Source organism: Cucumis melo, chromosome 1 (genome assembly GCF_025177605.1).
Source record: "Cucumis melo cultivar AY chromosome 1, USDA_Cmelo_AY_1.0, whole genome shotgun sequence".
In the NCBI taxonomy this organism is placed as follows: Eukaryota; Viridiplantae; Streptophyta; class Magnoliopsida; order Cucurbitales; family Cucurbitaceae; genus Cucumis; species Cucumis melo.
The window spans coordinates 35,280,909-35,292,880 of NC_066857.1; the positions used below are offsets into that span (position 1 = coordinate 35,280,909).

The 11,972-nt window shown below is 33.9% G+C and overlaps 2 protein-coding genes across 3 annotated transcripts; both read right to left on the reverse strand.

Annotated features, from left to right (window-relative positions):
- Positions 1-3,214: 3,214 nt before the first annotated feature.
- On the reverse strand, positions 3,215-5,913 carry LOC103499814 (putative pentatricopeptide repeat-containing protein At3g15930). 2 transcript variants are annotated; one of them, XM_051088761.1, is made up of 2 exons: positions 4,109-5,913; positions 3,215-4,000 (listed from the first exon to the last, which is right to left on the reverse strand). In XM_051088761.1, the coding sequence occupies exons 1-2, from the start codon at positions 5,502-5,504 to the stop codon at positions 3,234-3,236; spliced, it is 2,163 nt and encodes a 720-aa protein (XP_050944718.1). In that variant the 5' UTR covers positions 5,505-5,913; the 3' UTR covers positions 3,215-3,233. The 2 variants fall into 2 exon arrangements, with proteins under 2 accessions (XP_050944718.1, XP_008461137.3); XM_008462915.3 differs by having other exon boundaries at positions 3,215-5,911.
- A 961-nt stretch (positions 5,914-6,874) lies between these two features.
- Positions 6,875-11,632, reverse strand: LOC103499813 (uncharacterized). The gene is made up of 11 exons (XM_008462913.3): positions 11,276-11,632; positions 10,234-10,309; positions 10,078-10,163; positions 9,682-9,775; positions 9,516-9,592; positions 9,238-9,365; positions 8,822-8,893; positions 7,985-8,055; positions 7,562-7,637; positions 7,323-7,466; positions 6,875-7,170 (listed from the first exon to the last, which is right to left on the reverse strand). Exons 1-11 carry the CDS (start codon positions 11,582-11,584, stop codon positions 7,131-7,133), a joined length of 1,173 nt encoding a protein of 390 aa, XP_008461135.1. The 5' UTR covers positions 11,585-11,632; the 3' UTR covers positions 6,875-7,130.
- Positions 11,633-11,972: the final 340 nt, after the last annotated feature.

Sequence of the window (11,972 nt, forward strand, 5' to 3'; positions counted from 1 at the left end):
AAACATGTTTTTGTGGTTTCATTTTCTCACTTCAAAATAGTCTTTGATTATTAAAAATGGTTTTGGTCCAATTCAAACAAACAAAAAAAAAAAAAGGTTGATTGTTGTTGATGCTACCGTCCACTATTGTTTTAATTAAGGGTGAAAATGGTGTTTTTTTTTCCTTTATTTAAATAAGAAAATCATATCAGACTTTTGTTTTTATTTTCTTCTTTCCTATTTTGTTTATGAGATGTGGCTTTGTACAAATGTAAACCTAAAAAACCAAAGACTGTGTTTCAAAAACTTGCTTTTGTATTTAGAATTTGATTTAGAGAATTCAAAGTGTTCTTTTAAGAAAGATGAAAATCAAGATTAAGAAGTTGAGACACAATAAACATAAATTTCAGAAACAACAAATTAAAACGAAATATTTTACGAAAAAAGAGAATATTCGGAGGTTGGTGTTAATTAACAACATAGACTAAAATAACTAAAACAAGTTTTTTGAAAACTTTATAAGCTAAAACTAAATAATAACAGACTTTGGATTTCTTTTGGTAATGATTTTGGTTTTAGTTTCTGTTTTTTAAATTTAGGTTTGTTTTCTCCTATAGTTTTCACATTTATTGAGAAATACGAATTAAATTTTAAGAACAAAAACTACTTTTCGAAAACTATTCTTTTATATCTCAAATTTTAACTTCCATTTTTTTCAAATCTTAGAGAAAAATAGAGAACAAAACAAATAAATCTATATGATTTTAAAAAATCATATGGTTACCGAACGAAAACTTAAAAATCAAAATAAAACAAATAAGGATTTAGGAGTAAAACACATAATAAGTATGAAATTTAATGAATCAAAATAGGATTGGAACCTAAATAATTCACTGTGGTTGGAAAGGAATAGAATATCCAACAAAGAAGACGACTTAGAATGGATGGATGAGAAAATCAAGGATAGTGGCAGTTGTAGAAAAGTATAGAGATTAACTTGGCAGAGAGAGAATTAATTGGACAAATTAGAAAGGAGTTAAAGAAGTTAATGTAGGCACCTAAGATTCCCTTGAAATGGACGCCCCTAGAATGTATTTTTCCTCCTAATTATATCCTCTAGTTTCCTAGATATACCAGGAAGAAAAATTCATCTTTCATGTATGGGTGATGAACCACTGATGTAAATGCATACTAAATAACTATGTTTATATGCGCAATAAAATTACCAGGAATAATCTTGAGATGGCAATACAATTTCCCGTGTAAAAATTTCAGGAAAACGACTGCAAAGCCGCGATGACGACCTTTCTCGTGCTTGTTTAGCATAATAAAAAACCAATAAAAACAAGTCAACCAAGAGGTAAGAAACTTTTGAAACTTGAAAGTTACATGCAATAATGCAAATGAGATATAGTTTTACCAGTCCTCTTGGGCCATATGGCCAGCTCCTTCTAGCAACTTGAGCTGGATTGTTGTTGAGTTATGTTTTTGAAACTCTTCAGCAATGGACCGAGGTAGATACTTGTCTGAAAATGCCCCAAAGATCAAGGCTTGGTTTGTCCCATCTGTGACCCATAATAACTTTTGTTATTTATTAATGATGAGCTTTTCTTTTTCAGTGAGCCTAATTTCTCATCCTGACATTAAAGCAGAAAAGAAGTCATCAGCATACGCTGAAGTTCTGAACCATTTTATCACAGCCTGACATTCATGCATTTGGAGGTAGTTTGGTTTCAGAATGTGTTAATTTTTTGGGTAAATTTTTAGGCCATCATAACTATTTGGTTTTTCTTGGAAGTTAAATGCTTAAAAACAGTAGTTTTTTTTTACAAATATTCTCGAAAACTAAAAAAAAAAAAATAGTTTATAAAAACTTGAGTTTGTTTTTGGAATTTGATTAAGAATTCAAATGTTTCTTTAACAAAAAGAAAGACAGTTGTGAAAATGGTGAGAAAACAAGTCTTATTTTCAAAAATAAAAATAAAAAACTGAATAGTTATGAATCCGTCCCAATATATCATGTTTTCTTTCTTTCAGAACTGCCAAAAAGAAGAAGTTTTTCAGATCTTGACAAATTACCATTCAATATCTTAGTTCTAGTATAGGGCTTCTTTTGTCACTCGGACTTTTATAATTGTCTATTTTTCTTCACCTAGTTGTAACATATTCTACTCTGGAGAATTATTTACAAGGCCATTTATCTCCAAATTTGACATCAATTTGACACAAGAAATAGACAATAAATCAACATCAGGCCATTTGAAATATTTAGTTAAATGCTAATTTTGGAAGAATATTATCAAGATACTAAGAACAGATAATATTTTATGTTAATTTCGGTTTCAACTTTTGTGCCTAACAATGTAGGACTAAATTTTAAAGATAAAAGATTAAAATGAATTTTATATAAAGTTCAATGACCTAAAATGAGATTTGGAAATAAGAACGAACTTTTATTATGAAATTTTTATGGGGGGTCTCATTTCATTTGCGGTTGCCAACGTATTTATAAAATGTTGAATGATAAATGACGTGACAGTAACAAATTAATAACATCCAAAAATAGTTTAAACTTTAAAGTAAAATAAGGAAGTAATAAGAGAAAAGCTAACCTCCCAGAAGCAAAGCCAGCAGTTATCCGACTTAAGATATCATCGAAATTAGCAAGAGAACTCTTGCTGCTTCAAGAAAAGCTGAAAAGAAGGGGAAGAAAATTATGGAGTTGGTCCGTTTTCAGGTTTTAAGATTTTGGAAACTGGATAAGAAGAAAGTTTAATGCAGTTTAAATCTTTGAATATTATGTTAGCAAGAACTCAGACATGACAACTCCATAGCTATAAGATTGTGTTGGAGCGCCATGAAGGAAGATTATAGTTCCCCGCTAGCTTTTGGCAGACCCCACAAGATCAAAAGATTCTCAATGCTTATTATTGAACGAAATAACTTGGAAGTAGCTGAAATGACATACCAGTCTCTCTAACAAACCATCTGAATTTCCCATCAAGATTCTCAATGTTGTGGAATTTGGCTGAAGTAGTGAAGTGTATTGGTCATTTGACGTTAGCAATTTGTGTCAATACCGAATGAAATAAATTTTGAATGCTTTCTGTTGCAGGTGGAATTGTGCAAAATTTTGTGTTTTTTTCTTGAATACAAATACTTGCGTCAGTTACTTGTGGATTTAGATATCAGTAACCAGCTAGAAAGAGTTGAGTTTAGAGAGGGAGGCTATCCATTTAAAAGAATTCAAGCCATCACCAGTAATCTTTACACGAACATAAACCATGTTTGAAATGGTGGAATCTGGTTCTGTCTCTAACTATTACTTCTCTATTATACACCTTTGAGACTAACTTTGCCATATTGTGACAATCCATGCACATTCGAAGGTTCTTTGTGATTCTAATTGTGACCCCAGGCGGGGAATTAATGAGTCCAAAAGCAATGGCCAACTTCTCACTATGACGAAAGACTGAGTTCTCTTTATCCTCTTCCGCTACGTCAAGGAACACTTCAGAGATATCAGGTGAATATCCTGCAAGTTTCAGGTCTTGGGTCATTTTATCCAACTTAGCATCAATATTTTTGGTTTGAGGGTGTGATCGATCCCCAGCTACAAATTCATGAACCCTGCCATTCATCTCTATCAAACTGCAACCGGGTGTTTTTTTAATTCCTTTGTCCATCATCATCTGTCTCAACTCTCGCAGTTCATTCCATCTTTTGCAAGCTGCATATATATTACACAGGAGAACATAGACAGCACCATTGTCGGGCTCCAACTCAAGAATGTGCTTCACAACCATTTCAGCCATATCGGCTTCTCTATAAACTCTACAACCAGCTAGAAGAGCTCCCCAAACAATGGAATTGGCTTTTATTGGCATGTTCTTGATGACGTCATAGGCTTCTTTTAGACGACCCGCTCGAGCAAGAAGATCAACCAGACAACCATAGTGTGCTATATTGGGTTCAATACCATGTTGGGATGTCATCCTAAGAAAATACTTACGACCTTTGTCTACCAGGCCAGTGTGAGTGCAAGCAGAAAGAACACCAATGTAAGTAATCTCATCTGGTAAAATTGAAGCTTTTAGCATGTTAGAAAACATATCAAGAGCTTTCTCACCATGGCCATTGACTGCAAGGCCAACTATCATGGCTGTCCATGTAAACTTGTCTCTCTGGCTCATCTCTCTGAATATTCTTTCTGCTTTGTCAACATCTCCACACTTAAAGTACATGTCTATCAAAGCATTTCTAACAAATAGGTCATTGTTGATCTTGTTCCGGTTGATGTAAGTCCTTATCCATTCTCCTAACTCTAGGGCCCCTAAATGTGCACAAGCAGTTAGAACACTGACCATAGTGAACTCATCAGGCTTTACATTGGTTGCTTGCATATTGCGGAACAGCTCCAATGCTTCTTTGAATCGGTTAGAACGGATATATCCATCGATCATGGCAGTCCATGAAACATAGTCTTTCTCTGGCATCTTGTCAAAGTAGTTACGAGCAACATCAATTTCTCCCAAGTTGGTAAACCCAGATACAATTGTCGTCCAAGAAATGATATCTCTGTTATTCATACTCCTGAATATCCCAAGGGCAGAATCCATTTCCCCACAATCAGCATACATATCAATCAGAGCATTTTCAAGAACCAAATTGCTCTCGACCTTGCAGTTCTTCACATAACTATGAACTTTCTTACCAGTTCTTAAATCCTTCAATTTGGAGCAAGCTGACAGCACCAAAACAAGGGTCACCGTGGTGGCCAGCACTTGTTTATTCTCCATAACAAGAAAAAGTCTTCTTGATTCCTCAAACTTACCAACTTTATTGTAAGCAGAAATTATCATGTTCCAAGTAATCACATCAGCTTTAGAACAAACATCGAGAACCCCACGAGCCGTATCAAGTTGGCCACACAAAAGATACATTTGTACCAAAGCAGTGTGAACAAAGACATTATTCTGAAGCCCATGCTTTAAAACATGGCCATGAAGCTGTCTTCCATATTCCAATGCAATGTCTCTTGTAAATCCTTTGAACAGGAACGGAAAGGTGTAACGATCAGGCTTAACACCTCTCCTCAACATTTCCAGATACAAAGAAACTCCAAGCTGAGGAAAATCCAACCGGGAGTAGCCCCTAATCATGGTGTTCCAGATGAACAAATTGGGTTCAGGAATTTCATCAAACAGGTGACGTGCATATTGAAAGTCACCATAGTCATCAGTACAACAAAAGGACATCACTCTGTTTTGCAGAACTGGGTTAGCATTGAGACCTGTTTTAATTGCTTGACAATGGACTTGCTGAAGCTGGTCCATGGATTTGCAGGTCTCCAGAAGATAGATTAGAGGGCGGGTGGGTGGAGAGAACGACTTTGAAGCTGAGGAAGTAGCGGCAATGGTGGGCATTTGCTTGGATTCTTTTACATGAAAACGATGCAATAGAGTCCTGAAACGCACCGGGACTGGCATGAATGTGTCGAAGGATTCATTAACTTCCAAAATCATTTTTCTTCCACATTACATCAAACACCTTAAGCCCAAAAAAACCCAAACCAACTATGGAAGAAGAACTCGCCCAACTCACCCTCCGCCCATTCCATCTCTCCAATGTCGATGCTTTCATGCTTTTGCTTTGGGCCGGGGATGATCGAGTCATGAAGTTTATTACATGCAATGTTTTTACGTCAAAAGGAACAGGCAATGGCGTCGGTCAGCCAATTTGTGTCGATGGGCGCCGGGTTTCGGTTCGTCTCGGTTTATACGTGATCGGTGAATTGCAACCGAGGCGTGGAGAATGGCTTGCTCATAAAGCGTGAGATCGAACCAACATTATTGATATGGTCCAATGAGCTTGGCTTGAATCGGTCAAAATAGTTTGATTGAGCTTAATTGATTAATTACTTTGCAGATATTGAATAAAATTATGTCAAATTGTGATTTATAATGAGTTTAGGGCATTTTTAAAGTGCTTTTACTATTAATAATTGTTTCAAAACAATCAATTTAAATATAATTTGATTGATTAAGATATGTATTCTTTCTCGATAAATAATAAAATAAATTAACTTATTTGATATATTTAAAATGGTTGATTTTAAATATATTTGAACCAACAAATTTGTAACTAAGATACTTAAGAAAATGAATTAAAAGTATTTTTAAAATGTTAAAGTAAAAAGCATATCAAATTCTCTTAAATAGAACTCGTCTAATTTTCAAACGTTTGAGTTTTTTATTTTTGTTATTTGTTTTCTAAAACTAAGCTAAGTCTTAGAAAACTAAAATTAAAATAATTCTTTACGAACATTGATTTTGTATTTAGAATTTGGCTAGGGATCAAATGTTTCTTACAAAAATGTAAAAATTATAATAAAAATTGGGAGGAAACAAACATAAATTTGAAAAACATACAAGTGATCTTAATTTTAGTTTTATGTTTCGAAATTTTCTATTTGTTCTTTTTTAAATTAAATTATATAAACTTTGGGTGACACTCGATTCTTTAGTTAAATTTTAAAAACAACAATATTTTTGAGTTATCAAATCGTAACTTCGTTTATAAACATATCGGTGAATAATAGATAATAAAACAAACCAATCTAAACGAAAGTAATATTCATAATTTTAATTTTCCCAAAACCAAATAGATATGAATTGAATACTTAAAAGAATAAAATACATAAAGATTTAAGAGTAAAAAAACATAATAAGAGTAAAATATAACGAATAGGATTCAACCCTAAATAATTCGCTATCAATCAACTGTTGGAAGGGAATTAGAATATCCAAAAATAAAGATAGGATGAGAAAATGAAGAATAGTTATAGTTGTAGCTGGGGAATAGTATTAGAGACTAATTTAGCATTGGACACAAATTATAAAGGAATGATAGAAGTTATATTAATTTTAGGCACCTACGATTTCCTTGAAATGGACGCCCTATAATATATTTTTCATCCAAATATCCTCTAGTTTCCTAGGCATACCACAAGAAGAAATATTCATCAAGGAATTCTTTCATGTACGAGTAGTGATGAACCATTAATGTAGATACATACAAAATAACTACATTTATGCACATTAGAGTTACCAAGAATCTCGAGATGGCAACGCAAATTCTCCTGTAAAGTTTCAGAAAAACGACCGCAAAGCCTCAATGACCTTCTCGGGCCTGTTTATGATAACCAAAGACTTCAAATAATTTAAAGAACCCAACAGGAGTATAGTTTAAACATCTAACCTCCCTCAATCAAGAGGACTTGAATGACCTATCTCATATATTGTTGAACTAAAAAAAATAAAGCAGTATAGATAAAATTTTACCAGTCCTCTTGGGGCATATGGCCAGCTCCTTCAATTAACTTGAGTTGGATTGTTGTCGAGTTCTGTTTTTGAAACTCTTCGGCAATGGACTGAGGAAGATACTTGTCTGAAAGGCCCCAAAGAACAAGACTTGGTTTGTCCCATCTGTGAGCCACAATAATTTTTTGTTATTTATTAATGATGAGCTTTTTTCATGTGAGCTTAATTTCTTATCCTTATATTAAAACAGAAAATCTGACCTTTCAGAAGCAAAGCCAGCAGTTATCCGACTTAAGATATCATTGAAATTAGCTTTTCTTGTTGCTTCAAGTAAAGCTGAAAAGAAGGGGAAATTAGAAAAGTATAGAGTTGTCCGTTTTCAGGATTTCGAATTGAATAATAGAATCATTTCTCACGACCAGGGAATTAATCTCCTGCATGAGAGACTAATTTTAACTAGATGTATTGGATAAAAGAGCATATTACCATGGATAAGTTAATTCGCAAACTTTATTTGATAAAGGGTAATTTAGATTTATCGTATAAAATCCAGTTTAACTGATAAAATTTGCTAGCTCAACTGCCATCAAACATGTACTATTAAATGCAAGGTTGGTTTGATCCCCACATCCCATGCATTGTTTAAACAAAATTCTTTCTAATTGATAAATTTTGCTACTTACCAAAACCAGGTCCTCCACTAGACAAGTATGGAAGTCTATAAACATCGGCCTTTTCCAGCTTTAATACGTATCTAAAAGCAAAGAAAATAATCTGTCAACGTCTGCGTAATGTCGTTAATATTCCAAAATCAAGACATAAACTATTAGATGAATTGCGTACATACAGAAAAGTAGAGATGCGGAACATTCTAAATGAACACATCAATGGTTCGTCTCAAAAAGAAAACTATGTCAACATGTCCAGATAAGATATCTACCTCGTAGTCCAAGAATTTAAAAGAGAAGAAACTAAAATGTGACCTAAATATCTTCCAAAAAATACAGAACCAAGATGGTGAGGATTTACTCCTTGCACAATGATCATGGCTCACCCCACTAGTTGTTGGCAGTTTTGGCTCACCCCACCAATGTTGGGACTCTTTGTCCAAGAGACAACTTAAGTGGTTATTAAGTTTAAAATTTAATTAAAACCTTTGGGATGGTATCTTCAACATCCTAAGCCCTTGGTAAATAACAAATATCTTATAGTATCCCTAGTTCCAATACAACAAATTGTAAAACGTAAATCAGTTACTTATGTGTTCAGAAGAGACTCTTGCACCAAACTTACTGAGTCACAAAAGATAATACATGTACTAGTTGTGTCTAAATCTATTGCGCTCTTGGATGAATTCCTTGCCATAGTCATAACTCTTAGTTTCAGTCTAATCTGTATATTGATCTTTTCTGTGGATTAATGTAGAGTCTAATACTTTAGTAGTTTAGAATTACATCACAAGAAGACAGTGAGGATTAATAGAAGAACAATCCAGTGTCAAGATGCTCTTAGATACATACGCGCTACCTGCTTCAATAAAACGTTCGGCCATAACTGCATTCTGGCATGTAAATTCACCAAACAGAGGGATCCTACTCACAGAGCAAACAAACAGAAACATATCATTAACAAAAACTTGAAAAAGATTAAAGAAAAAAAAGAAAAAAAAAAGTATTTCCAAGATCAAAAGCGAACTGTTCGATTGATTCTTAATACACATTAAGAAAATTACTCAATTTATAAGAAACTGACGGTTGCTTTGCTAGCAAATAAGAACTAAAAGGGAAGCACAAAATTAATATGTCTCAATTAGTTATTGCATTGTATGCCTAAATGAAGATTATGAAACTCGTGGTCAAAATTTAAGAAAATGAGTTAAACATGAACATTTGCATATTATATTTTCAATGCATTAGTTAGAATCATCGTATTGAACCTTAGCTGTTGAAACAACCCAGGAACAGGAGAAGAAACCGTTAATGGACTGTTTAGAATGGATATCTTTGATATCCTGCTCTGATTTTTCAAAGCCCATGTTAATCCATATGATCCCACCAGAAAACCCTTCAAGAAAGATTGTGTTAAGATTACTAATGCAGTAGGACACGAATAATGTACATTGTTGAGCAGTCAATCTTCATGACACAAGCATGTCAGCCTGGCCATATGTCTAATTTTATATGAAAAACTCTTTTCTAGAAATTTCAATCAAACCTGAATCACTAGATTAAAGGGTGTGTTGATACCGAGCACATCAAGTAGTTTGTCGAGTGCCTCGTGGTACTCTTTCTCTGTGTCGATGCAAATTTCACATATACTACAAAATAATATATTCAAGCAACTAGTTACTATAAAACAAGTGATTAAAAATTCCAAAAACCTGTATAATTAAAGCCATATCCTGGTTGCGGTTTGTCACTGAAACCGAATCCTATCCAATCAGGAGCAAAGCAGTGGAATCCAAAAGCAGCCAACTAGCCAATACAACAGACAAAAGTGAATTTAAAAAGGTTAAGTTTCAGATAAAAGAAATGCTAAGATATAAATTTTAAATTATCGTGAAATTAAGATTGAAATTTAAGGGACATGGATGGTCTAACATCCAAACTCAGCATTGCCAAAATTTCAGTTGCAAGAAAAATGGGGTTGAAGAACACTACAAGTCTTTCTATCACGACCCTTCAATTGACAAATGTATGAGTTCCATGGTTTTGAGATTTTGGAAACTTGATAACAAGAAAGTTTAATGCAGTTTTAAACATTATTTTAGCAAGACCTCAGACATAACAACTCGATAGCTATAAGATTGTGTTGGAGCGCCATGAAGGAAGACTATAGTTCCCCGTCGGCTTTTGGCAGACCCTACAATATAAAAAAATTCTCAATGCTTAATATTAAACCGAATAACTTGGAAGTAACTGAAATGACGTACCAGTCTCTCTAACAAACCATCTTAATTTCCCAGATTTTACGTAAGAGCCATATTCCTTTCCCTTGTCCTCTATTCTCTATTGAAAGATAAATATGTTAGATGCATTAAATGCACAATGTAATACAATTCCAGCTCTAATAAAAATCCATGAAAACTACACAACACTGCAGAAAGATGGGTAAATAAACAAATTCTAGAAGTTATGACCTATGGAGTTTCTCGACAAAGAATTGTATACAGTTTTTAAACATTATAATAGGACTGGATAATAGATTCATTTTTATCGCCCAGCTAGTTTCATTAAACTCCCTAGAGCAATCAATTGGCTAAAATTATAAGGTTAAATTACAAGAAACTCGTAGGCTTGTGTCTATCTAGTCCATAAACTTTCAAAATATTTAATAGGTCCTCGAACTATGGGTCTGGTAAGTTCTTAAGCTTAAAGTGTTCCATAAGTCCCTAAACTTTCAATTTTATGTCTTAGGTCCCTAATGTATCCAAAATTTTAAAAATTAACTGATTGGCTAGACACAAATACATATTCTATGTATGATGGAATCCTATGCTTGTAATTTTGTATCTAATCGATGAATTTAAAAAATAGATAAATAGTTAAAAATTTAGTAAAGTTAGAACTATGGAACACAACACCAAAAGTTTAGATACATATAGTAGACATTTAGAAAGTTCGAGGCCAAAGAAATGCAACTAAATATCATAACCTTCCAAGCTCCAATACATTGTAGCGACAACAACTGAAAATTGGAGCTCAAATCCCTCATATAATATGCTACTCATTTTCAATTGATAATCCACTTGAACACAAGAAAAAAGATAATTAGGTCACACACGAGTTAATTATCACAATTGACAAGCACGACCAGATCGGTTACATGCGTAGCTTGAATCAGTAATTTTCCCATAAACTCACCGATTAATTGACCAATTGATTATCAGAACGGGAATTCAATTTTCCGATACGTTTAACCCGATCACTGATTTAAACTAAGTTTTGCTGCCATAGAAAATGAATTGTACTTACATAGAGCATCTGGCCGACATTGCCATCCTCAGCCGGGCTCTCAGGAAGTTGAATCGCACTTCGGCTTGACGGATTGTCAGTGACGAACCCAAATGGGTTGAACCCGGTTGAATCAGCATCGCCATCGTTCATTTCGTCTTTTCCCTTGGCACTGGCTATGATTCTTCCGGCAGCAGATGCCGGTCTGATTCTCGTGGTGACAGCAGTGAAGTAGCAGTACGATCTCGTGGAGGCGGAAAGGGACGAGAGTGGATAAGGTGACGGCAAGCTGAGGGGCTGAGATAGCACGGCCCTGGCCATTGCCTCCATGACAGGTTTTGAGGCTGAGAACCAACGGTTTTAACGGACCTTTTCTTTTTCTTTTTTCATATATATATTTGTTAAATTAGAAATTTGATGGATGAGTAGAAATTCAATCCACATCCACATCACTTGACACGATCTCATTAGTAATATCTATCGAATTATGCTTACTTTAACAATTTTATCGTCCACTTCAGAGATAAAATATAGTTCATATAGTTTTAAAACTATAATTCACCATCGTAATATGATTAAAACATAAGGTTAAACTTGTATATAACTTTCATTATTAATAAAATCGTTTGAAAGCTGTTTTGAATATGAATTATAAAAATAAACAATATAAATTATACAAATAGATTCTAAAAATACGGTTATTATGAAGTCTTAAAAA

Bases quoted from the DNA above. Each gene is read 5' to 3' on its own strand.
- LOC103499813 (XM_008462913.3), bottom strand. From the start codon at position 11,584: ATGGAGGCAATGGCCAGGGCCGTGCTATCTCAGCCCCTCAGCTTGCCG. The intron at 10,164-10,233 runs GTACGTCATTTC...TTTATATTGTAG, and splicing joins ATGGTTTGTTAGAGAGACTG to GGTCTGCCAAAAGCCGACGG. The intron at 9,776-10,077 runs GTCTTGCTAAAA...TGTATTGGCTAG, and splicing joins ATCGAGTTGTTATGTCTGAG to TTGGCTGCTTTTGGATTCCA.
- LOC103499814 (XM_008462915.3), bottom strand. From the start codon at position 5,504: ATGATTTTGGAAGTTAATGAATCCTTCGACACATTCATGCCAGTCCCG.